The following is a 24,687-nucleotide window of genomic DNA, read 5'->3' as shown; positions in this document are numbered from 1 at the left end:
TTATTCCTTTTAATGAAAAGCCTGAGCTGATGGGGGAATTGGATCCTGTCTGGAAAAGCTGTAGACCTACTTTATGTTCTTTTTTTGCAGCGTCGGTTTCCAATGAGTTTCACTTTTCATAACATGCAATAAAAGTGATGAAAATTCCAGAAACCATTAGAACAGCAAAGAGAAAGTTCCCATGCTGCCTGTCTTTACGAGATGTTTTCCAAAAATATACAATTTTAATGTACAATAAATGGGAGGGAATTTTATGCTGTGATGTAACCCACCTGCTGGGCCAATGAGAAGAGGTCCTGATGCAGCGCTAGCACTGCTCGATAAAACGCTCCATCATGTGTGTCTCTGGGGATCATACACGTGTACTCCTCCATGCTGTCCCAGTGCCCTAGAGAGAAAAAAAACAGCAAAGTGAAGTAAAAGCACAAAAACAGCAAGTTGTAACAGCGACCGCAATGATCTTCTAATTTTGCCGTCCTGTGACCCGAGACTGAAACAGATCGAAGTTCAGCAGACAGTCAATGCTGTACTACACCAGACAGCAATGTCTGGTGTAGTACAGCATTGACTGTCAACACTTTGTTTCCCACAACAACGTTTGAACGAGTGTCTGGCTCTTCAGAGAGGCCGGCCTGGTCTCAGGGTTTACGATTAAGTGTGCAAAGTCAAAGCCACAGACCGCAAACCTCAGAGGGTGCTTTTGCAGTGTGGTCCACGCTTTCTCCACCATTGCACGTTACGATAAGTCAATGTTATGACTGGATACTACTCCCATCTGGTTGTGTGAGGCAAGTCTTGGCAAGAGCTGTTTTCTTTGCTGCTCGAGTCAGACAGAGGATCGCATTAATGCTCCATGCACGTGGGGGGATGATAGTGTTTTTGTTGAGGTGTTTTATATAGGATACAAGTGGATTTTAGTTTACCTAGTCCCCAGGCGGCAGCAGCAGCCATTCGAGCCATCTTGGCCTGGGTTTCCTCGCTCACTAGTGTCCACTCTTCACAGCACTGCTGGTGCAACTGGCCCCTAAAAAACATGAACCACAGGCTTCAGATGGCAGAAACACAAATCCTGATTTTTTTCCCCCCCAGGTAAGAAGAGCGGTGACATCAGTAAATCAGAAACTTTCAACATGCTTCGAAGTTGATCAGGAAATTCAGTTAAAAGCTAACATTTTTTTCACACTGCATGGGTTACTAACAAGGTACTCCCTCATGTGCAAAAAAGAAATTCTCCATACGGCCCATTAAAAAAACACGTCTGAAAGGATTTTTAGAACTTTGTGTCTGAAAGAGGTGCGAATAATTGCTGGTATTTCACAGTTAATTAGACATCCTACAAGATGGTGAAACATTCTTTGGTAGAAAAGAAGTCATTCCTGACTGAGTCTGATTACCAGACGAGTGTAGGTTTGAAAACTCATCAGATCAAACTCCCAGTCCTAATCAGCATCCATAAAGCTGAGTCAATAAATGAACGTTTGCTGTGCCTGGCATCGATGGAAAAACTCATTCCCCAGAACAGCCTGGAACTTTTGGCCCAGGATGAGATGGAGATAAGAGTTGTGTTTTTTATTACATCTGCCATTATTTATTTCTTCATTTGCTCTTAAGGATGAACATCTTAAACTGGAGTACCGTGCCGCCACGGTCTGATGGACTCAAGTACCGCAGCAGACAGATGGATGCTTTGTTCCCCTTGAAGTTAGGTGCATCCAACCAAGACTAATTCGTCATTAACAACAATCAGTGGAGCATTGTCCAGAAGAAGTTCAAACCCAACATGTGCTGTACAGGCAGGATGCTGCAGCTATATGAGGTAGAGAAAGGGAGGACGGGGATCAGTCAGGTGAAGCTGTTCTCCAGCTGTCAGACTATCAAATGACACAAAAGCAAAAAATAAACTAGCAGTTTTATTTCTACAGCAAAAACTGAAACAACTGCCACCGTTTACCGTATACTCAGCAGGCCGTTGGGGTAAAATATGGGCAAAACATCCTGGGACTTTAATTGGTTTAAAGTACGCTTAATGATTACTGTTTTTTTTTTATTATTGTTGGGCTACATGTGACTTTATCGTAGAGATAGGACAGAGAGGAGGCCATGTAGCTGATCCGTCTCTAAAATATTATTGAAACATTCACTTGACATGTCGAGAAAAGAAAAGGTGGATCAAGTGTTTGGGAATCAGTGGCCACACTGTGTGGGGAGGCAGAGCACTAAATGTTACAGGACTTTGTTGATCTTGGCACCCAATATCCTTCACATGTACCTCCATGTTGTTCAGATCATACTTAACAAAACATGCACGTGTGTGTGTGTGTGTGTGTGTGTGTGTGTGTGTGTGTGTGTGTGTGTGTGTGTAAAACCTTTTCCATCAATATTTAATGTTCTAAAAAAATAAAGCTTTCTCCTAATCGAGCTGGAAAATGCCCACGTTTCAGTAACCGTAGCACCTAATGGCTGTTTGTAAATGAGATCTTGACAAATCAGTTGAAACAAAAATACAAATGCTACACATATTAAACATAATCACACAGTCATTTACAATGTCAGGGAGGTGATTTTTAAAATGATCAAGTATCCCATGCACCCACAAACCCAGCTGGCAAAGATGGTTATATAATACCATCATGTAGAGAATGCTGAAAACATGAGTGAATGAATGAGGAGGGTCGAGCTGATCGTCACTCCTTTAGTGTTCTTACTCCTCTCCATCAAGCGACTGAATAACTACATTATGGCTGAAGGTTGCTTCAGAGCTGTTCAACACTCAGCTCTGGTTTGAGTGTCAGAGACATTAGGTGAAGTACAATATTCTTTTACCTATCAGGGGACATTATGTTCTTTCAAGTCTAATCTCCTTTGACTCCTGCCTCGGACAATTGTTACATAACCTCCCAACCTTAAACTGTGCACACAAACATTCAAACAAAGCCTCTTTTCAGCTCAATGGTTTTCTTGCAAAACTATTGACTCATTTCTTGAGAAAGGAATCCGTCACAGTATACAACAATAGCACAAGGACTGCGGGTTACATAAGCAAATTAACATCTGCTTAGCTTCATGACGATCCACATATTTGGATCCCTCTGACATCTTGTGACTTTCTTTTTCCCTAAAAAGCGCTCTTTGAGGGTGGGCGGTCATTCTGAAGTCGAGCCTCAGCTGTGGTGAGGTTTCATGGGAGTGGCGGCGCCTCTTGCTCGCACTGGATGCCTGCTCACGCATTTCCCGGAAAAAATGACCTATGTCAACTTAAAGGAAACTTTTCTGTCTCTTTGTCCGTCCTGTCATCAAAGAGCTAACGTCAGGATTCATTAGGTAACAGTCTTCATACACAACCTGAGCGAGTGAATCGTAGGAGGTGAGACAGAGAACTCTTTATTTTATCTCTTCAGCGTTTCTATCAAAGAGCCCAGGGCCAGGCGTTGTAAGAGAAAACACACTTCATGTAAATTAAATACAGTCAGAAACCATAACAAATACGTAATCTGACTTTAATGTATACGTTTCAAAGAACCTGTGACCGGAAGGCCTGAGCGGTGATTCAAACAAACTGTTGCAGTCGTGTTGAAATCACAACATGTATATCTGTACTGACGTACCATTCTCCCAGGGCCTCCAAGCAGCGCATTCTGCCCAGGATCAGCTCCGGGTCCTCTTTGTTCATGTCGATTTTCTTGTCATATGCTACCAGGGCATCCTCCCACTCGTGGAGCTTCTCATACCAGGTGGCTTGGATTTCCTAGTAGGGGGGGGGGAAAACGATCGATGAGGTTCATGTGTAACTACAGGATATGAATATCTGTATTTCACAAAATCACCAAAATGATTGGACAGATTTGGCACAAAGAGTGTTTTTCTGCAGTACTGAAGAATGCAGAAATATGTCTTTGTTTTTCTTTATGTAATAAACCAGAATGGACTATAATCACTGACCTGATGCCCAAACAAGATTTGGAATCACTTGAAAGGTTAGACAAGTTTGTTCAATACATGTAATTGTAGTTTTTCGTGTTCCTCTGTTATGTTGTGAAAACAATTTTAAAAAAGTTGGTAAAAAAGCTATATGATTTGACATCTTGTGTACTTCAACATATGCTAAACAGTTCTTAGTTTGATCAAAGAGATATCGAACTTCGTCTGTCGTTCAGTTACAGTCGGACAAAGACAGTGTTCACGGTGGACGGTCTCTCATCCAAACATTGAGCTCTCCTCTCCAAAGGGAGTTCTTGCTTTTGACTTATTCTGAAGGGAGCACAAAGATCTCTTTGAACCTTTGCTGTACAGATGAATACTGACTGGTCTACTAAACAGAAAAACATCACATCCTCCCACAGTAAAGCTTTCCAAATGGTCACCTCATAAACAAGGTTCCTGGGAATGCACAGTGAACCTGTTTTTAATGACTCTTTTCACTTTTACCACGCTTTCAAAGAGAAACACAAATGCAGTTCACAAAGGCAGCTGGAGGGACCTTTTTCCATAAGAGTCCTCTTATGGTAGGAAAAAAAAGAGGTTCTACTTGACTTTGTACTAAAACTGACCGCTGTCATAAAAACACGTGGGTGCTTCTCTGAGCACAGCCGTCCACACATTCAGAGGTCACCAGTCTCCATCAACTGTTTTTGGACCTCAGATGGTGCAAAACATCTGACAGAAGCAGGAAGCTGAAGAAAACTAACACGTCTTAAGTGCTTGACAGACTGTTTGAGAGCAGATTTTTTCAAGGCAAACGCTCTCGACCCACTGAATACCAGTTGAGAACCAGTGCTGTAGACAGTGGAGCGACGGGGTATGGCAAAATACGCTTTATCACTGAGTCAGTACAGGGAATAAGGAGAAGAAAATGAACACTTAGTCAAAGAAAAAATAAAAAACATACGGTTGTAAATCAGTGTTTGAACATTGGAGAATATTACGTTTGTCTTTCATTTACTTTGTGATTGTTTTTGTTCCTAAAACAACCTCTAGTACAACTAGTACAAAATAAAAATAGGAGATAATGAAAAGCAGACGGTGCAAATGATTTTAAAAAGAAAAAAAAATTCATACGATTTTTACGGAGTCCAAAAAACTTGTAAAAACTTTCAATTAAAATCTTGTTCATGCAGAATTTATTTTGTGGTAGTCCAGTTGTTGAGAAGATTTTAGAATCTGTGTGAATATATACAATACATGTCCATGTTCATGTAAAGAAGACATGAAACACTTGAGAAATGTTAGTAAAACAGAGACTGATACACTGCTAGTAGTCATGGCGTAAGAGAATGTAAATAGGTTTCAATAAGGCTCTTATGATGAAATCAAAAGACCGGGCATCAGCTCAATATCAGCACCAACAGCAACATTTGGGATTGATACATTATGTGGCTTTCAACTTCAAAGTCACATGGGGAGCTGGAGTGAATGATGCTTTTTAGGGACCTGAAAACACAAGAACCTTTTCTTTTCTTTTAAGAAAAAACATTGCATCATTACGTGCAAAAAAAAAAAGCAGAAAGTAAAATCCCAGTAAGTTTCAAAAAACACAGCTGAGTCACATAAAAGTATTAAAGAAAACCCAAACATCCTGTCATGACGTCCATCATTCTGCTGGTTGCCCTTTTCTACTGATCAGTATAGCAGATGGTTTCCTCACGTGCTGCACATAGAGAACACGGTGTTCTGGTGGTTGAATCTCCAATGACGCTCACTCCCATCTTTCAATGTATGTATAAAGAAAAGAGCCTGGGAAGAAGTTCAGCAAGGCAAGAGACTACATGCAAAAAAAACCAAGAAAAAATGATGACGAGGTGGTTCAAGAAATGAGGAAGTGCATATAAGTTGGTAAAGGTCTGGATCTGGAGCCACTAAGCCCTGTTTTAAACTCCATGTGTGAAGGCTGAACAGATGCAGCAAGACTGCAATATAGATCATTCATGTATGAGGCAGTGTTTTAAACCTACTTACATGCTGGTGCTACAGCTGGAATAAATGCTTGTATGTTTGTATTTGACAAACAAAATGTGATTTCAGCTGATGATGACGAAGCTGCAGCAAAGCTCCAGAGGGCTAAGCTTGCACGTCCCCCGGGTAATTCTTATTTAGCGTCATATAAAACTAAATATTTGATCATGTAAAGAAAAGAAAATTGACCTAAAGAAGAAAATAAAACTCACCAGTTCACCGAAATGTTTCATGGCGTACTCCAGCACCCCTGATGCTGCTTCTGGCTGCTGCAATTTGTTGTTGATGCTGCAAGATAAAGATACAAACACACAGTCAGACTCCTGAAGACAACATTCAATGAGTAGATGTAGGTGTCCGAGTCACTACAAGGGAAGTAACATGTTTTTAAAAAAAAAAAAAAAAAAAGCATTCAGGTGGTCCAGCTCTTTCATTGCATTCACCGAAAAACAGCAAACTGTTCAAAGTACATTTCTAGCATTTCCACAAAGCCACATGAGTTCACATGAATTATAATAAAACTGATCTTTTCTGCCAAATGTTCAGTGTAATTCCACCTGTAGATGGTGTAGACATCAGGCAATTAACCAGCCAACATGAAGGTTATTTTAGACCGAGCAACAACCATCATGATGTCAATACGATGTAGAAAGACGTGATGACGGCTGAGCTTAGTGGTCTGAAAAAGTCGGACTGAAGTTTTTGTCCTTCATTAGGCCCCCAATAAAAATCACTAAAACTGTGGGGGTGCTGATAGCTGAGAGGTTATGACGTGCACCCAATGTATGTTGTGGGTTTGAATCCGACCTCTACCCTTTGCTGCCTCTCCCATTCTCTCCTCGCAACATGTCCTTTCGCTCTTCAGCTGGAACATCTAATAAAAGGCAAAAATGCCCAAAAAAGAAAAAGAAATAAACAAGTTGTGACCAGACAGTGACCCAAAGTTCGTCCTAAAGTTAGTGAGGCTTGTCTGTGCACTGTCAGTGTGCGTTAGGTGTTTACAGTAAATGCACCGTTTGACATTTGTTATGCTTTTCTTGACAAATGATGCGCTATCTGTCAAGACAACGCAATTCACACTTGAACACCCTCCACTCAGCCGCAGCATCACCACATCTGGAAACACTCGCAGGAACCTTAAGTCTATTATATTTCCTCAACTGCTAAACCTGTATGCAGCCACGGCCAATACATCTGTAAAATGTAGCGTTTGAAGAGCACTGGTATGCAGTGGAGTTCCTGAGGACAGCAGGCGAACGTTGATGGAGAATGCTTCAGTGTATTGTGTCAGAAACTTGGTTTGACACAGGGTAAAGGCCAAGAAATGTGATGAAACGGCCCAGCAAGTGGCCACGCCAAAGCTTTGGGAGCTGCTGGTGCAGGCCGGCATGATGACAGGTAAAATAGCAAATCATCCCAACAGGAGCCTTCCTGAACGATGTTGGAAAAAGACGACAAACTGACGACTGAAAGCAACTTTCAAGTAGTGCTCGTTTTAACCCCCCAAAAAATATTGAAGTTTCAGGGGTCAATGTTTGACCCAAGAAGGAATTTACATAACCCTGATACTGATTCTGACTGAATGCAGAAATAACATAGCTTTAACCAGTAATACTCCTGAACGATCATTGCACGACAGTTTAACCAGAGCTCATAGGGTTGTAGATATTGCTTCAGTCTATAACATATGTGCCTGTCTATGCAATAAGGGCAATTTTAGCCATTTAGCTTTAATCATGTACCATCAACCTGAGTCAGTGACAACAGATATGACCAACTGTAAGACCTGTTCATACGTGTTTTCAATGCAGACACTCAACTTTATTTTGAGGGTATTGACAGAAGTGTTCAATAGGCACATGACAAAGAAATAAAACGTCATTTCATACACATTGTAAGGTACCAAAGGTAAGAGGACTCAGGACAAGTGAACTTTCTACTTTTGAAGTGGCAGTATGTTTCAGGTTATCGTCTGCAGGGAGAAGACTTCTAAAATGCACTGGGTTGACTGTGGAGCAGACAGGGTTGCTCTGTAAAACCCTCAGAGTTCATGCTGCTTCTTTGGACTTAATATTCCCTCCGGCAGACGGGGTGGTGGTATGCATAGGATAATGGGCTGCTCTTTTTCTCCAACACTCTCCTCTTTCGACCACTCTGGTAGAAGTTCATCTGTGTCTCATCAGACTATAAGATCTCGTTCCAGAACTCGACGGATTTGTTGAAGTATTTCTCTGAGAACTGTAACCTGGCCGTTGGTTTCTTATGATTTATACGTAGTTTTCATCTTGTGGTGAAACCCACTGCAGTTATTTTGGTAACGTTGTCTCCTTATTGTGGTTTTTTGTCAAAACTATCCGCATGTTGTGAAGTGGCCAGTATTGGGAAAAAAAGCTTTTTCCCCACAAGTCAAAATGATCCTCCTGTCATCCACCTCAGGAGTTTGTCAGGGTCTGCTGTGTGTTGGTCATATACACAGACTGTATATGAGAGGCAATAACAGTGATGTCAACCATCTGAGCATTAAACCGAGATTTTAACAGTCATTTTCTTCTTTCCTAAGTATACAACTCTGAACAGGATGATCATCAGTAAGAAATGCATCCAGTCTCACAGATGATCCTGCAGTATGTGCAAATTCAAAAATGGACTTCAATAGAATCATGAATCGAAGAGTGACCCCAAGAATCAAAATCAGATCGAATCGTTTCACACCCAAAGATCCACGGCGACATTGTCCTGCCCCACACGTTACATATGATCAAATTGTTTCTCATGTTGCCCTACTGTCTCTCCTTTTTATGATTTATATCTATACTGTCTGTTTTTTTAACTTACCATCTTGTGTCTTTGTCCAGTTGTACTGTTGTACCTCTTGCACATGCTTTCACATGGTTTTATACTGCAAATGGCAATAAACTGAACTGGACTAAACTGTGCAACTACTGTAATCCACCAAATTCATTAACCATCACAAACAGGGACTGAATCGTGTCCTCTGATAAACTCTGACATTATAAGTCTTTTTTTTTTTTTTAAATGCACGGCTTGAAACCGATGAAGAAGGATGCAAAACGTTAAGATGTGAAGGAAATCAGATTGGACAGAATGTGCTTACATAAGAGAGAAAATGAGCTCATTTCAGCAAATAGACATTTTTAATGACTCCTGTGGGGTTTGATCGTTCCATGCACTGTTTCAGCATCCCATTAAATAACTATCTCCAAGTCTTCAATAAACGCATCCAGTATTCAAACTTACATTGACAATAACGTGAAGGCATGCTGTCTGACTGGGATCAAACTATTAATCGACTGCTTGTTGACAAATATTCAACGCTCGAGCAGCAGTCGAACAAAGAGCTCGACAGATTCAGTGTCCCACCACACAAGGTGCAGAGGTATGCTAAAGCCGCCCAGATGTGGTTTCTTAGGAGGAGGCAAAAATCAGAATAAGGCTTTTCTCTCTTCTTACCCTGGAGATTTCATTGTCCCTCAGCTAAAGCCATCTGGCTGCCAGCTCCAAGCACGCGCAGTCTAAACACATCCAGATGACAAGACTCGCATAACGTTCTCTATCAATCTATGAGCCAGCAGAAAACCTCTCGAAGTCCCTGTCATGTCTCTCTCTAGTGCAGAGCCACAGTGTTGCTTCCAAACTGGAACTCGGAGATGCACAGGTGACTAAAAGCTAGAAAGACTGTCATGATTTATTACCGTTTACTTTAGACAGTTTGCTGTGTATCCTAAATCAGACTTCTTTGAGGTTTCATTCCAAACCCTGAATCAGGTTAGCATGTGACTCTTTTCCATCAGAGCTAGACCGACAGGATGGAACAGATCTGATCTAACATTGGTATCAGGTCTGATGTTGACGTTATTTATATTTCAGACCAGACTGACGGCACTGATCCACGTCAAAACAACAACAACAAACGTGTTCAGCTCAGACAGTCTCACTTTGAAGAATAAACTGTAAGAAGTGCCCACAAATCGTCTCCATGACGACGTTCAGACAAGAGCAGTTCCTCCTATATGGTCAGAAGTACAATTCTTACACTTCAGTTTAAAACAATTAAAGGCAGAGTAAGTCTTTTTTCTCCAGATAGGCTTTTTAAGATTTTGGTTGAAATTGTCTATAGGTCCCGACACAAATTAATAACTCCCATGCTCTGAAAAAGAAACCAAGAAAATCATCATCCAGCTGTAAGCCTGTACAAGCTTTGACCAATGTCTGCCACAAGGTACCAATCTGATGAACCAATCACACGCCCCTCTGTCTCCCTGCTCGTTCTCCACCGTCCATCACTCAAAGCATGAGCTGACGTCCGCTTGTGCATATGTGAGGGGCGTGTCTTTAGAGCGAGCACAGAGGGGGGAGGGTGGCCGCAGACAGAGCGCCGAGGGACTGCTACCTTCAAAATCATGCTAGTTTTCTAAAATTACCAACCCTGCCTTTAATTTTTAAAAAGAAACGGACAGTTGTTGCTGCTTCCTGTTTGTCTGCCAGGCAGATTTTTTTCTTTTTTTTTAAAATTACTTTCAATAAGACATGCAATGCAGGTGTTCCGACATCTTTGTGTGGCCTTACACATAAAGCCAACAACAACTACAACAACATTATGATAAATCGGTACAATCTGAAATGAACAATCCAGCAATAACACTGTTTAAATGAGTGTATTGTGTAAACAAAGCCAAACTGCCTGAAGAACACAGCTGGCTACTTTAAACAACAGACACAAATCCTTTACATGTTCTTTACCAAATGCAGAACAAACTGATTTCTAACTCAGTAAACCTTACTTCTTCAATGATAAAACTTAAGAACGTTTACATTGTCATGCACACATCTCTGGCAGGAGGTGAAAAGAATCTGTCCTTATATTTGGCTTTTGGCATTTAACTTTTAAAATATGGACCTCGATGGCCAATGGTTTTGAAATATAAAAATGTGAAACCTCAGGAGCTCAGAGAGAGAAACGACTCACGTTTCACTCTGTGTCTCCAGAGTGGAACTTATGGATGAAATTTATGTCACTGCACACTTGAAACCAACGTTTATATATTAGATTTGTAATACTTCGAGCCATGATTACCTTTGGTCAGAAAGAACCAAGAGGGAGTAGAAATGTATAAATCAAATATAGGAGAATAAAAAACAGCTGAACAGTTTTCATTTGGCTTGGCTTCTTCATTGAGAAGAGAAAAAAAAGGAAAACCAGGGCCTCACTACTGGACCTGCTCTAATCTAATTAAGAAGATATCCACTTGATCCTTACTGATTTTTTTTGGCCCATTGCTCAACAAGAACTGACTCCAATCCTTAATGTTGAACATATAACTTCAACATGGTCTAAACACTGTTCAAAGAAAAGCTTAATCAAGGACATTGACTTGATTTACTTTAAATGTGAACGTGGTCAACACATTTGTGAGGGATCAGCAGTCATGAGTGGTTTTTTTGTTCAATGGAAAATGTGTCATTTTCAACATACGACTCAGGAGAAGTTTTTTTTTTTTTTTTGAACTCTCTGCCCTTTGCCTGTGCATGCAGCTGTATAACCTATGATAAGCCAAAGTCATGCAAACTATTGGCTTTCTGGTTTGTTTAGAAGTTCAAGCTCTGACAGCAGACGAGCAACAGGCTGCCCTGTCACAAAAATGTGGTACAATTCCCAATTTAATATTTATATGACCCAATTTATGATGTCAAAACTCAATGTTCTGTTCGCTTTATTGCTTCCTATGATTGTGTTTTGTTTTCTGTAACTGACAGCATTTATATTATCATGATTGTTTATCATTTGTTTGTGATTTGACATCTGCAGCTCAGGAGGACGGGTAAGGACAGAGTGAAGGAGGCATGACGAAAGCTTGGAGTTGTAGCTGACCTACTGGCGCTGTTTGGAAAGCAGCAAGTTGAGTCAGTTTAAAAGAGAGAAAAATGTGTACACATATACATTATGATTTTTTTTTTCATTGTTTGATTGCTGGTTACATGAATTTGGAAAGTGGGAATTTGGCCTGTTGCTTTAGCAGCCAAACTTGGCTGCTCCATCACTGGGGTAAATCCATAACAGTCCTGAGCGTTACACTTGCTCCACTAAAGAAAATGTGACCAAATTTAAAACAAAACAGGGACGCCGCTGCCTGACACTTGACTAGCCTCCGTGCGTAAAGGACAACTCAACCGGTGGGGGAGCCAAAACGCAATCAACAAATTCCCAGGCAGAATGAAACAATCTAAGACGTGGATTTCGTTCCATTACACAAACTTATCCGAGCGAAATGCAGATGAGAAAAAGGGTTTACTTAGAAATTTGTTGACATTACCTTCCACACAACTTTAACCGAGCATTGTCTCGAAAACAAAACACCTCTTAAGGGGACAGGCCATGATCAGGATAAGTAAATAAACAGTCCACCTTAAATGACCTCATGTTTACGAGAAACTCCACCGAGCAGGGGGGTCTTTACGTGATGCTTGGATTTAAAACATGCTTTACAAAACAAGAATAATTCTATTCTGACTAACAGGTGGCACGTATGAAAGGAAATACTCAAAAATCTAAACTCCTACAGACACTCAAAAATATACAGATAAAGAAGTACATGTTCAAAGCAAAGCTGTAAAATTCTGAACTCTGCAAATCATGTTGGAAATATAAACACCAGTATTCTTCACCGTGATCAGGCATTTTACTACTGCGTTAAATCTGTGACAGATTCAAAAAGTAAAATAAATTAATCTGAACATTTCACCCAACAGACTTTTAACCTGAACTAACCTTCTGAAAAATCCTTGTTTGTTCATTATACCCAGTGATCAATGTATTGCTTAGTTTTCCTTCATAGTTAAGAAAAAGTTTCGCTAATAATCCTATTGGAACATCAAGCCATGGGCAATTAGAAAACAACTGACATCTGGATCATTTTCTCCGCCGCAGATCTGAGCTTTGAAAGAAAATGATTTGATCCAAGTGACTGTTCAACACGTGAATCAGAAAAAGAGCGAAGGCGGGACAAGAGAAGACAAGTTCAGTTTCCAAAGATACTTTGGAAGACGGGAGGAGATGGACTTACCTAAAGTCTGGTTTAAAGTGAATAAAAACATGTTAAGAAATGAAATATGACAGGATCAAGCCAATCTGCACATTTTGACACAAAGCACTGCTGCTTGATTCTGACATCTTGCTTTAAAAGTCCAGAACGAGCAATCAGCACAGCTCTCTCACAACACTCAAGTCTGAGCGCTGCAGCGAGGAGATAAATGGTTTGAAATGACCAGTGCTCCATCCCTCATTCGGGTAATATCTTACATAACCAGCAGCAATGTTTCTGAAGAGTTTTAACAAACACCTTTTAAATGAGACCGACATAAATCTACATGTTAGGTGCACATCTCTGGACACTATGAGCAACATGTGATTACGTAACAAAGAACTCGACCTCCATGTGTCTGAAGTATCCCATGCATGAAATAAGCATGTAGGCAGAGGAAGTGGTTACCTCAGTAACGGACTTCCTTCCTGGGACGTGTGAGGCTGAAGGAGAGTTGAACTCATGTGTGACACGTGTGACTAGCCCTTTGTCTCTCGTTTTTGTAAAGACAAAAAAGTGGTTGTTTGGTCCATCAGCAGATGCTGCGGCATGGGGAAACACTTAGTATTCGCTCACTTTGAAACTATTTCTTCGAAATGACCAAGCTCTCTCGGTGAATCATGAAGCTGCCTACAGGAAAAACTGAATATGAGACATTTGTGGGATGCTGCTCGAAATTTTATTCGTACAAAATGGAGCTTAAAGAAGCATAAAGTAAATAGCATGATGGCTCAATGTATTTTTTTAAAACTTTTTCTTTTCTTATAAGTGAAGCGTGTGAGACATCAGCTGGAAGACATGTTTGCACACTGGGACACGGCTGCGGAATGTGTCTCCTGAGTTCCTCACCTTCAGGGTCAAGAGGCCAACAGAACAACGGGTCTCCAGTGGGCTCAAAACACACAAAAAGCCATCCGACGGTTACCTCAATGGAAAGCTGCCGTGGCTTTGTGGGCGAAAAAGAAAAGCGTATACAATGTTTTGGAAAGTCTTGAGTTTCTGCAGGCTACATATTGACTACATTTTCAGTGAAATTATCCATTAAATATTTCCAATGGAAGCTGCCAGCTCTTTGAAATATTCACTTGCTTTTCATCCACTAAATCCCACTGTTAATTGATTGTTGCAATAATTGTTTTTTTCCCTAAACAATGGAAGAAAGGAGGGAGTGTATTTGTCAACACGTGATTACACAGCTTCAGGCTGTCTGAAATAAAGACATGTCTAACCACATCATAAAGGCATGATCAAATCTATCGCTTTCAGCTTCTCTTTAGTGGCTATCTCGTCATTTTGGAATTGATTGTAAACAGATTTTTTTTTCTTTTTCTTTTTAAAGTTTCATTTTGTGCCTTTATTTCAGAGGTAGGATAGTGGATAGAGAGGGAAATCAGGGTGAGAGAGAGAGTGGGGATTGACATGCGGGTGAGGAGCCACAGGCCGGACGTGAACTATAGCCTCGATACATGGGGACGTGCGCACTAACCACTGTGCCACCAGCGCCCCAAGTTAAACAGCTTCTAAATCTGTCCACAGCTTGAGAAGCTCTGACAGGGCCTCAAAGAAACGAAACTAAGGACAACAGAAGGGTCTTCTGTTTTCTTTAGCTTTCAGCAATCACTCAAGTCATAGCTTCTCGTTTGGCTTCTCTGTAATAATCAAATATGTTTTCTTTCAACATGTTACCTCAATCCATTATTTGAATCTCTACACAAAATAAAGAAGCTGAAAACAATTTGTACTGGTTCAAAGAGGAAGTAATATGCATATTTATGGTATTTTAACTTGCACCGGTAAAACACTGAAATTCTAATTCAGTGATAAAATGGGTTGTAAATGCATCTCCATGTAGACATGAGTATGTGCAGTCCATTCAGCTGTTGTAGTTTTCAGCATAACAACAGTTCATAGTGAGTTTTACACAAAATCCACTAAAGCTAAAAAATACTTAAGGGATTGAAAACACTGCTCTGAAGAATTGCAGGAGTGTTTTTTCGGGGGGGGGTTTTCTGACTGTTTCGACATCTCAGTGTCACGAAACGTCTCTGTGAAGCAGTGCCACTCAGGCTTAGCCAAAGTAGGGGAAACTATTCCAAAAGGATAGTGGTTAATCCACCTTCCTCCCCTCCAGTACTGTTTGTCCCTGCTACTGTTGTGTCGCGTGGTGAGCAGATGCCCGCTGCCTGGCTTGCATGTGGAGTCTGACAACAGATGCCACCTGGGAGCCATCACTGGATTCAGACACCAGACCTCTGGAGGGGCTGCCAAGGCATGAAGTCCACTGAGTGCTGGAGGACGCTCCGGTGCATAGCGTCTTCTTCATTAAAGGAAATATGGAAGTGTTTATTTTACCCCTTTACGTGACCAGGTTCGATTCAGTTAAAGATCATTAGCCATTGATATGTTTGGAAACAACATTCAGATACGAGCTCAGGCTTTTTCTAACTAGCTGTAAAGCCGTGTGCATATCTCACAAGATGACCTCAGCCCGCTGCCAAAGCTACATACAGCAGTAAACAAACCGCTGATCTGTGGACACGGGAGAGACGCCATTCTCCTTGTTGAATGCTATTGTGCTATTTAATCGACCATTAAAACTACTATTTCAAGACTTAACAGTTACATGTTGTTGCTTTAACGAGACAAGAAATGCTGAGTAAAAGCCCCAGCAGGATATATATGATACATATTGTACGCATAATGGTTTTAAAGATGCCAAAACCAACTGAAAAATTTGTCCAAGGAAAAATAAGGATCTTCTTGAGCGGACAAATCTGACAGGTGGAAGGGGTTACTGTTAATAAAGATTACGTAATTTTTAGGTTTGAAGATAGAAGCCCTGGAATCCACTGGCTCCTGCTTTCACCTCCTGCCTTTCCTGTAATTGAACCCATGAGCGCTCTGCCGACAGCTTGGCCCTGGTGGTCACTGTTTGATTGCAAATGGTTTTTCCAGTGTATTTAGGGACACAAAAGCCGTCTGTGAGCGGATTCTGTCTGAAGAGATTTTAGAGTTCACTCACACCTATCAAAGATAGACTGCTGTAATGAGCGCAGCAGGGTGTCACACTTGTCTTACTGGGAAAAGGAATAATAATAAAAAAGCCTTTTCAAAGAAACGTGTGGGTTTGTGGGGAAGTCATATAAAGACGGGGTGTTTGGTTAAAGTTGAGTGAATCTCTCTAATGTTAAACGGAGCCGTGCATTCTTCACACAGAGCCTGGTGAGACTTGGTTAGAGGGTAAAAGGTGTTTAAAGGAGCTGTTTTGAAGGAAAAAACAGCGTGAAGCAAAACTTATAAAACAGCATCCAGCTGAATGACAGAGTCCAGGTCCAGAGGAAACTGATGCCGCTGGGATGCATCGCTGGAGAGTGAGCTGCGACTCAGAGCAGCGAGGGCAATGAGAAAATCCAGGAAGGTGAATTATTCACATTTTTCCAAAAGACACTGACGCATATGAATGACTTCAGGGCAAAACATCGAAGGGATGTCAAAAGGCAACACCCAGCATCAAACATTACAACACTGAAGAGTTAAAAACACCCTCCTGCTGTGGAAAAAAAACATTAAGACGATGCATGGAGGTGAAAGGTGGAAATACTTTAAATTATTTCAAATTCTTTAAAAGCAAGAACATTAAACTTTCGGCAGTCTGTACTTTGGCAGCCATGTTGGGAATCATATCCCAACCTGAATACAATTGCACACCTAATTCTCAACATGGAGTGGAGATGCTGAATGTATCCCATCTTCAGCTGAAAAAATATTTAGCGTAATTCTGGCAATAACATTTTTGTTCCTTCATTTCATTTTCTTTCTCAGAGATATCATCTTTAGAACTGCAACATGTAATGGAAAATTCAAACCCAACCTCCAGAGGAACATTATGAGCTCACTGCATGTTACGATCAGCACATTTGTGCGCTGTTTCACGTTAGGAGGAACAAGCGGGTACATGTGAAGGAGCCACATAAATATTGAGTTTGACAATAACATTGTTGAAAGTTGTTGTCATTCCTTTTTGACAAATGGGAGACTCGAAAGAAGGATCATGTTTAGAGTCTAATCACGACTTCAGAATTCGATGGACAATTAAAAGGCTGCAGCAAACTGCACACGAAGCGAGCGTCTTATGTTTGTATAAAGATGACAAATGGTTTGTGACTTCCATTTGGAGCTTAAAAATCAAATAAATACTGGAAAATTAAAAGCACATGTCAACACTTAAAAAAAAGTAAAAGGGGAAATTGCAAAGCAGTGAGTAGCGGTCGAAAGTGGCCAGCATCATTCAGGGAGATGTCTGGGGAAAAGAAGAGAACATGAACAAATTCACGTCTAATTCTGACACCATGAGGCATCAAAACAATCACACACCATCTCGTCATTATGTAATATTTTCAAGTTCAAGGAAAGAAGTGCTATTTGTGTTCTCTGAACCACACTGCTGTTCCCGTCACACAGAGGCAACCATGATAATGATGATGACGATGAAGCGCAGAACCATTTAAAGTGTTTCCTTATTTATTCATCTAACCAAAGTCAGGAAACGTTAGGAAGGTTTTCCGCGAAACATTTGGCAGGAGGAAAACCGAAAGCTTAAGATTTAACAAAAAAAAAAAAGATAGATCTCACGGGGGAGGCCAGATTATGTAAGATTATAATGATAATAATAATAAGCATGAGGGTGGATGTGTCATGTTTTATTTCTATTCCACAGTTGAGATGTTCCATCAGACCAAACTACAATTTAGCTCCCAGCTGTGTGATTTCATGGGTTATATAAATTTATGTAACTGAATAACATTACTGCTCAGGAACTGCAAGTCACACTCACCACACCAAGGTTTCCCTGTTCTGCACATGAGCGTGCATGTTTAGAAGAAATTTAAATTTCAGTCAAGACGTGGAATTATCTTGTGTCTTAAACTGCAAATGGTGGAATCCATTGAGAGTGCTCCCTGCTGCAGCAGGAGCTGAGTGGTACTAATGTGATTTCTCTTCAATAAGGTTGTAGGACAATAAACGTAAGTTGTCTCAAGTTTATTTAACAGTGTGCAATTCTGGCCAGCGCTCCCTTGTAAGAGGCATTTAAATCTTCTGGGACTTTCTGGTATTTAAAAAAAAAAAAAAAAAAAAAACATTGATGAGAATGCATGCAGTTGAGCCTGAAATACCTTGACTGTAGATTTTGTGCGATACCAACTCTCCTGTAAAAACATTGCTCCATAGAACTACAAGTGGTCCAAATCTTTCCAGACTGTTCCAGACAGCTCATTCCTGTCCATGTGGAGAACGGAGAGCCCATAAAGTTTAAGTAAAAACTGACAGGAATGTCCTGGTTCAGCCATGTCTCAGTTAGATCTGCGAGGCACAGCACACAGTATTTACAGCTCAGTCTGGCACTTCATTATGGCATTGTTTTCTGTCTTGCATTACAATAATCACGCAGGGCAGAGTATTATTTAGGTCATGTATAGGCAGTTGCTTTAACAACACCCCCCCTCCCCTCCCCTCCCCCACCCTTGGACTGATCTCTAAAGGAATCTCTTCTAAATTGGCAGGTCTGGCGGCTCCTCGGGGAACTTGGGAAGAGATAGAGATTCCATTGAATGGAAATAAAAGAAAGCCTCCATGATGTCTCACCCAGCCAATGACTGGCATGTTAGAAATCTTAAAGAGAAGACCACCCTAAAGGAAAAATCTCGCAGGCAATATTAGTCTGCCCAAAGGTAGCACAATCAGTAACAGTTTGTAAATGTTCTGTTCAAAGTCAAGCCAGCAGGAAGGATTACACTTTCACTACAACAACACTGCTTTGTATTCTTCACTGATGTCGCTGTAAAGTAATGCATAATGATCGTCGGTTCTTTTGAGTTTTTCCACCCAATAAAAAAAGTAATGTTCTTTTTATACAAATAAAAGATCGAGAGCTGAGCCTTTTTATTTGTGCACCAAGGCTGCCCATCTACCTCCACAAGACTATAAAAGATCCTAAAGGTCTATCCTGTTCATACATTTAAATTAGATTTAAACTTGACTTTAACAAGTTGTCAATCTCTCTTTATTTTGCGTTCCTCTTTTTTCATATTCTGCTCTTACTAGCGTAAACGTTTGTTATTCTTTTGATTGATTGGCTGCATCACACAGTATACATGTAACTACTGTGCTTTCTAATATTTATTGTGTTCCTTGTAAAATTGTTTTCAAAATGTAAATCCTGCCGTGGTAACAACACTAAGTCTGTGCTTAAACAGATGAGAAAGTACATCAGCTGATTCCGGGCAAGTCACGAGACAATTTCATATCATGTTGCCCTCTGCCATGTAAGACCCTTAAACAAGCCGTGCATGTTTAGTGGCAGACTGTTCATCCTCTCATCATGTAGAAACCATTTTTAGACTTCAGCTCTTAATGCAGACTTTGGGTCATATTTTATCCTGAAGGTTTTACTAAGCCTTCTCGGATCAACACCCCGTTTGAAATGTGATGCTGCTCAGCAGAAAACATGCCTGCTTCAACATCTGCCAAAGAGAGTAGCATCAATAGAACACTTAACCTACAATTAAGAGTACTTAGTGACTTCACACGTCTCCTGGCATGTGAAGACCAAATTTAGGGAAGAAATGTTCAGCCCAAGGATACAGTAAAATCTGTCATTACAAGGGCAATTTAGGCGTGAAGACAGGGACGGGAAATTACATACAACTGCTCTAGAGCTTAAAACAAGTGTTCTAATGTTTTAGCTATGTTTCTGTATAGCTCAATAATTTACAAAGAAATCTCTTTTCAATATCCTGGCAGTACAATGAGCTCATACAGAAGCCAGAGGTTTGTTACCCTTCCAGGCAAAGACAAAAAAAAAACACCCAGCCCACAAAGCATCAACACCTGAGAAAAAAGAAAAAAGGTAAAATGTGGGCAAATCTCTGTGGAATGAGTGAAAGTAAGATGAGGGGAGAGGTGGAGGGGGGTGCAGGGGGAGGAGTGACGGGAATTGTCCCCCACCCTGAAGGTTGAAGAGGGTCAGCCCGGTGAGTTGTGCACACAGGGAGAGAGGGGGAGGACCCAAATGCAAAAATATTTAAGATGTTCAGGCAGAGCAGGGTTTCATTGAGGAAAAACGCCTGAGCCTGCCGGTCAAAGAAGAGCTCCAATTTAAGACCAAGACCTTCAACTGAGACTGACTGAAATCCAACACACCTGGGGCTGTTTGAAAATAGAGAACTGTTGTATAGAACATGGCTCAAGTAAGTTTAATCCTAGTGGCTTTCGGAGTCACGCTTCTCCTGCTGTCAGAGACCGGGGCCCAGAATCCCAGGAAGAGATTGGCTCCGCCGAAGCCTCCCAAAGGTCAGTGCTGCGACGAGGTTCGCTCTCTCAAGGTTCAGGTGGCCAATCTAACCAGTATCCTCGAGGAGATGAGCCGCAAGCAGGAGGCCGACTTGATGAATGTTGTGAGGCAAATTATGGAGCTGGACAAGAACAACCGGCAGCAAGAAGCCCGGGTCACAGAGGCTGAGAGCAAGTACTCAGAGATCAACAACCGCGTGGAGATCATGCAACTGCAAACTCTACAGTCTGCTACCCAAACTTCATCAGGTGAGCATCAGCAGCTTCTTTAGAAATAGGATTAATATAAAATACTGAGCAAAGTCCTGTGTGCTGCTAGTCGTGGTGATAACATCTAAAACATGTGCACAAACACGTTTTGAACTTGACGGTTATTTTACTAAATGTGATCCATGTGAAACCACTTGAAAAGAGTTTTCTTTTAAACATTCACACATGGTAAATATGATCCATCACTGGCTTAAGAGCAGATTTGATCCACCTGTGTCTTTTCTCTCTGGCCAAATTCAAGCACCATGTGTTTAAATCATTTCCACATATGGACAGGTTTAAGATATGATAGATCTAAAAATAAATGGCCAACCACTCTTTGCAGCTTGTTCTTAAAGTTATTGAAGTTTAGTTTAAACTAAAAAGTAAGTTTTGCTTCTGGTAAAAGGAACTCATTTTTACACTGATAAGTTAAACTCTAGTGTATAAAGTGCGAGCGATAAGCTATAATTTCACTGGAATGTGAGTACCAACATTTCCCAAAACACTCATCAAAAAGGCCAACTATAATGCACACACAACACTACAATTTGTTTTAGCTGTGAACCCCTATAATCAGCACTGTCTTTTGCTTTGTGAGTTTCAGGCGACTGCTTTGAATCAGTTGGGTGGGTAGCATTAATTAAGAGCTGTAGAGTCCCATCTGAAAGGCTGTCACTAATACGCCGCATCAAAGCACAATCATCTCTGACATTCAGCTCAACTCTGAAAATCCACTAATCAGCGCTGGCCGCTGTCGAGAGGTTAACCAGGCATGACGTAGTTTATTATTTCAATACCTTAACTGTGTGGTCTAACAGGGCCACATTTATGTCACTGGCAAAGGAAACACAGAGGGCTCTTTAAAACTTGAGTAAATTGGAAGCAGCAGAGCAGAACAGGAAGGGATGCAAAGATTAGAAGAAGTGGAGGGTTTCCACTACTTTTTCCTTTAACACAGACTTTTTAAAGTATTGGGCTCTTTATTTCAGAGTGATCTCATAGTCCCATTAATGGCATCAATGATATAACAAGACAAAAAGAGAAACACTAGATAAAAGTCTGAGCCATGCTGAGCATATTCCCTTTGGTTAGGTCTTTTTTTTTGCTTTTGGTGGGAGTAAAGGTTATTCTTTTCATCTGTCCAATCACTCATATGTCCATTAAGTTGTTCGAATTTATGACAGTCAATTTATTTTTTAAACTGCTCATAAAACTGCACATGGTTTTGAAATAACTGAAGACTGTTTTTTTTGTTTTTTTTGCAGATGCCATATATGACTGTGCATCCCTCTACAGCAAGAATTACAAGATCTCTGGAGAGTACAAACTGCCTAAGGATGAGTTTCTGGGTACACCTGAGATCAGCGTAAGTTATACATGGCTTTGTGTGCAGTAGGACTTACTGGCTCGCCTTTTGGTGGAGCATGGTTATGTCTCCACCTTCTATAACATTTTGAAAAATGCTTTCAGGTCTTCTGTGATATGGAGACAAATGGAGGTGGTTGGACTTTGATCCAAAGACGCAAGGTTGGCCTGACATCGTTCAACCGGGAATGGAAGCAGTACAAAACTGGATTTGGATCCATCCGGGGAGACTTCTGGCTTGGCAATGACCACATCTTCCGTCTCACCAGGCAGCCCAGCGTGCTCAGGATTGAGATGGAGGTACGTATCGGAAAGCATGGCACTTGTTAGGCATGGGTGCGAAAGAGTAAGAGTGCAATCAAAATGCGCTAACAATTGGATGGCCAAAAGTAGGAGGGAATAAACAGAGCCAGTTTATACATAGAGAGCAAGACTAGCTTTAATAAATCAAACTTACTTCTAGAGACATCAGGCAGATCGAGAGCCAATATTCTCAGGGTTTTTTTAACAGTCAGTCTCTAAATCCCTTTTTTATGTCTTTTCCAATGCAGGACTGGGAAGGACAGACACGCTATGCTGAGTATGGCTTCTTCAATGTGGGAAATGAACTCAACAGCTACAAGCTCTTCATCGCCAACTACAGTGGGAATGCTGGAGACTCACTGCGTTACCACAACAACACCAACTTCAGCACCCTCCACAAGGACAACGACAAGTGTGTGGATGACTGTGCTTCCCTGCGCAAAGGTTAATTCTAATTGCACTAATCTCACTAATAGACTGTGCTTGGTACACGAAAAGTTTTCACTACTTTCTCTACATAGTGTCTAATACTTCTTCATTTCCTTCCAGGTGGTTACTGGTATAACTGCTGCACTGACTCAAACTTGAACGGAGTGTTTTACCGCTACGGTGAGCACACAAAGAGCTCAGATGGGATCACTTGGTATGGCTGGCATGGGTCCAACTACTCCCTTAAAAAAGTGGAGATGAAGGTGAGGCCAGTGGGTTTCCAACCATAAGTGCTTCAGCTGTGTGTCCTGGATCAAGATCATAGGCATAAATACTGAAAGGTCTCACTGATACTTGTGTTAACAAGTTGTGGGTTTTGCATTGACTGCGAAAGGATTAAGAATGTTGTTTGTGATGGTTCCATTTCTGCCAGATGAATGTGTTGTGTTTTTAGCTGTGTTTGATTGTAAATTGTAGTTCATTTTGTGTATTTATCAGTAAGATATTTTATTTTTTAAAAGCTTCGATTGATGCTCTTTTACCACTGTCCCCAAAGGGTTACTGCATTATAATTTTCTCTTTCATATGTCTTGAAAGCACTACAGTGTATTTTTAGTGATACAAGCAATTTATGGATAATACCAAAACTCAGTTCAGACTGGTTTGGTTCAGGTTTAAATCATCAAGGAATGGTAGGAACTAATAAGAAGGATTGGAATGAGACCAATCACCAAAGGTATTTTCTATGAGTTACGCTGCATTTCTATCGTGAAACCATATCCATTGATTATGGATATGTGTTATTTGTAAAATGTGTACAGTATTGTAATTATGTTTTTCATGTGATAGAAAATAAACATATTTTTTAAAAGAATCAAGGTGCAATACGTGTCTACATTACTCCCCTTAAAGGCTGACAGGCCAGGTTTAAGCGTGACAGAAGTCTAAAAGCACATCAAGGTCTTGTGTCCATTCATGCCCAATGATGGTGACATACTTGCCTTTAGCTGCTGACCTCTGACTCTTGGGCCAACGCCTTACATCCTGGCTAAAGGTCCTGGGCCATCTGAGCCAAACACAGGAATGAAGACCACACACATTCTGCTATCACGATAAATGCCTCTCAGTTCACGACCTTGAAAACAATGGCACCGTTTTGCTTCCCTCTGAGGCAACAAGCATTCAAATACCAACAAACAGAAAGCACGACAAACAACCTTAGTGGTAGACTTAGTCATATTCGCATCTGTTTACAAGGTGTTAGTCAGCGTAAACATCAAATAAAAGAAATTCATTCAAGGGAAGTCATTTCTTACTACAAGAAGAGTTAACCACAGTGCAATAAGAGAAAGACCTTTAGAGGTCGACAAATGACCCGGTCATTCTATTCTAAGGTTTTAAAAAGTATTCAAACATTTCCAACAACACACGCAGACCTTGAACAGTCATGGGTGATTAAGTGCAACAACAGCAGCTAAGTTACTACTGGCAGAAGATTGTAAGTCTAAGTAGTTGCTGCAGCACAGTACTAATGATTAGCAAGCATCATTTAGGAAACCCAAATGTACCAAAGTCTATTTATTGAAATTCGGAGACGATATGTTCTGGAACTTTAGTAAACAGGACTGCCAATAGCCTTGGCAATAAACGGATGGGGACTTTGTATGAACTGAGTGTTACTTGACCTCTGAGCTCCACAATCACTTTTCAAACCAAAGACTGGAAGAAACAATGGTGCAGAAACAGAGACTAAAAATCTATCTTTAGTTTATTTAAATATCTCAATTCAGCCTGAGCAGCAGGTGTTCATGTAGTCGTGTGGTACTTCTGGTGACTGTATCATATGCTAACTAAGCTACAGTCTGGTATTATCTGTGTTTGTACATATTATATGTATGGTTCTGGTTTGTTTTATTGAGTAGGAACAGGTGTATGTGTT

At 40.8% G+C, this 24,687-nt stretch overlaps 2 protein-coding genes across 6 annotated transcripts in view; one reads left to right on the top strand and one right to left on the bottom strand.

The window, feature by feature from the left end:
- Nucleotides 1-24,687, bottom strand: part of mtor (mechanistic target of rapamycin kinase) — a 90,287-nt gene that overhangs the window by 29,664 nt on the left and 35,936 nt on the right. For all 5 annotated transcript variants that reach the window (XM_079360448.1, XM_079360449.1, XM_079360450.1 and 2 more), the window contains 4 exons: nt 6,162-6,237; nt 3,606-3,745; nt 924-1,024; nt 273-388 (listed from right to left, as the gene is read on the bottom strand). In XM_079360448.1, the coding sequence (XP_079216574.1) occupies nt 273-388; nt 924-1,024; nt 3,606-3,745; nt 6,162-6,237 (433 nt within the window). The remainder of the gene's footprint in view (nt 1-272; nt 389-923; nt 1,025-3,605; nt 3,746-6,161; nt 6,238-24,687) is intronic.
- Nucleotides 20,031-23,622, top strand: angptl7 (angiopoietin-like 7). The gene is made up of 5 exons (XM_079359720.1): nt 20,031-20,648; nt 21,917-22,017; nt 22,122-22,316; nt 22,568-22,763; nt 22,869-23,622. Exons 1-5 carry the CDS (start codon nt 20,288-20,290, stop codon nt 23,036-23,038), a joined length of 1,023 nt encoding a protein of 340 aa, XP_079215846.1. The 5' UTR covers nt 20,031-20,287; the 3' UTR covers nt 23,039-23,622.

The sequence above is a fragment of the Symphodus melops genome (assembly GCF_947650265.1).
Source record: "Symphodus melops genome assembly, chromosome: 13".
NCBI classification, from domain to species: Eukaryota; Metazoa; Chordata; class Actinopteri; order Labriformes; family Labridae; genus Symphodus; species Symphodus melops.
The sequence above is the reverse complement of the archived record's forward strand: the minus strand, read 5'-3'. Positions and strand labels throughout refer to the sequence as shown.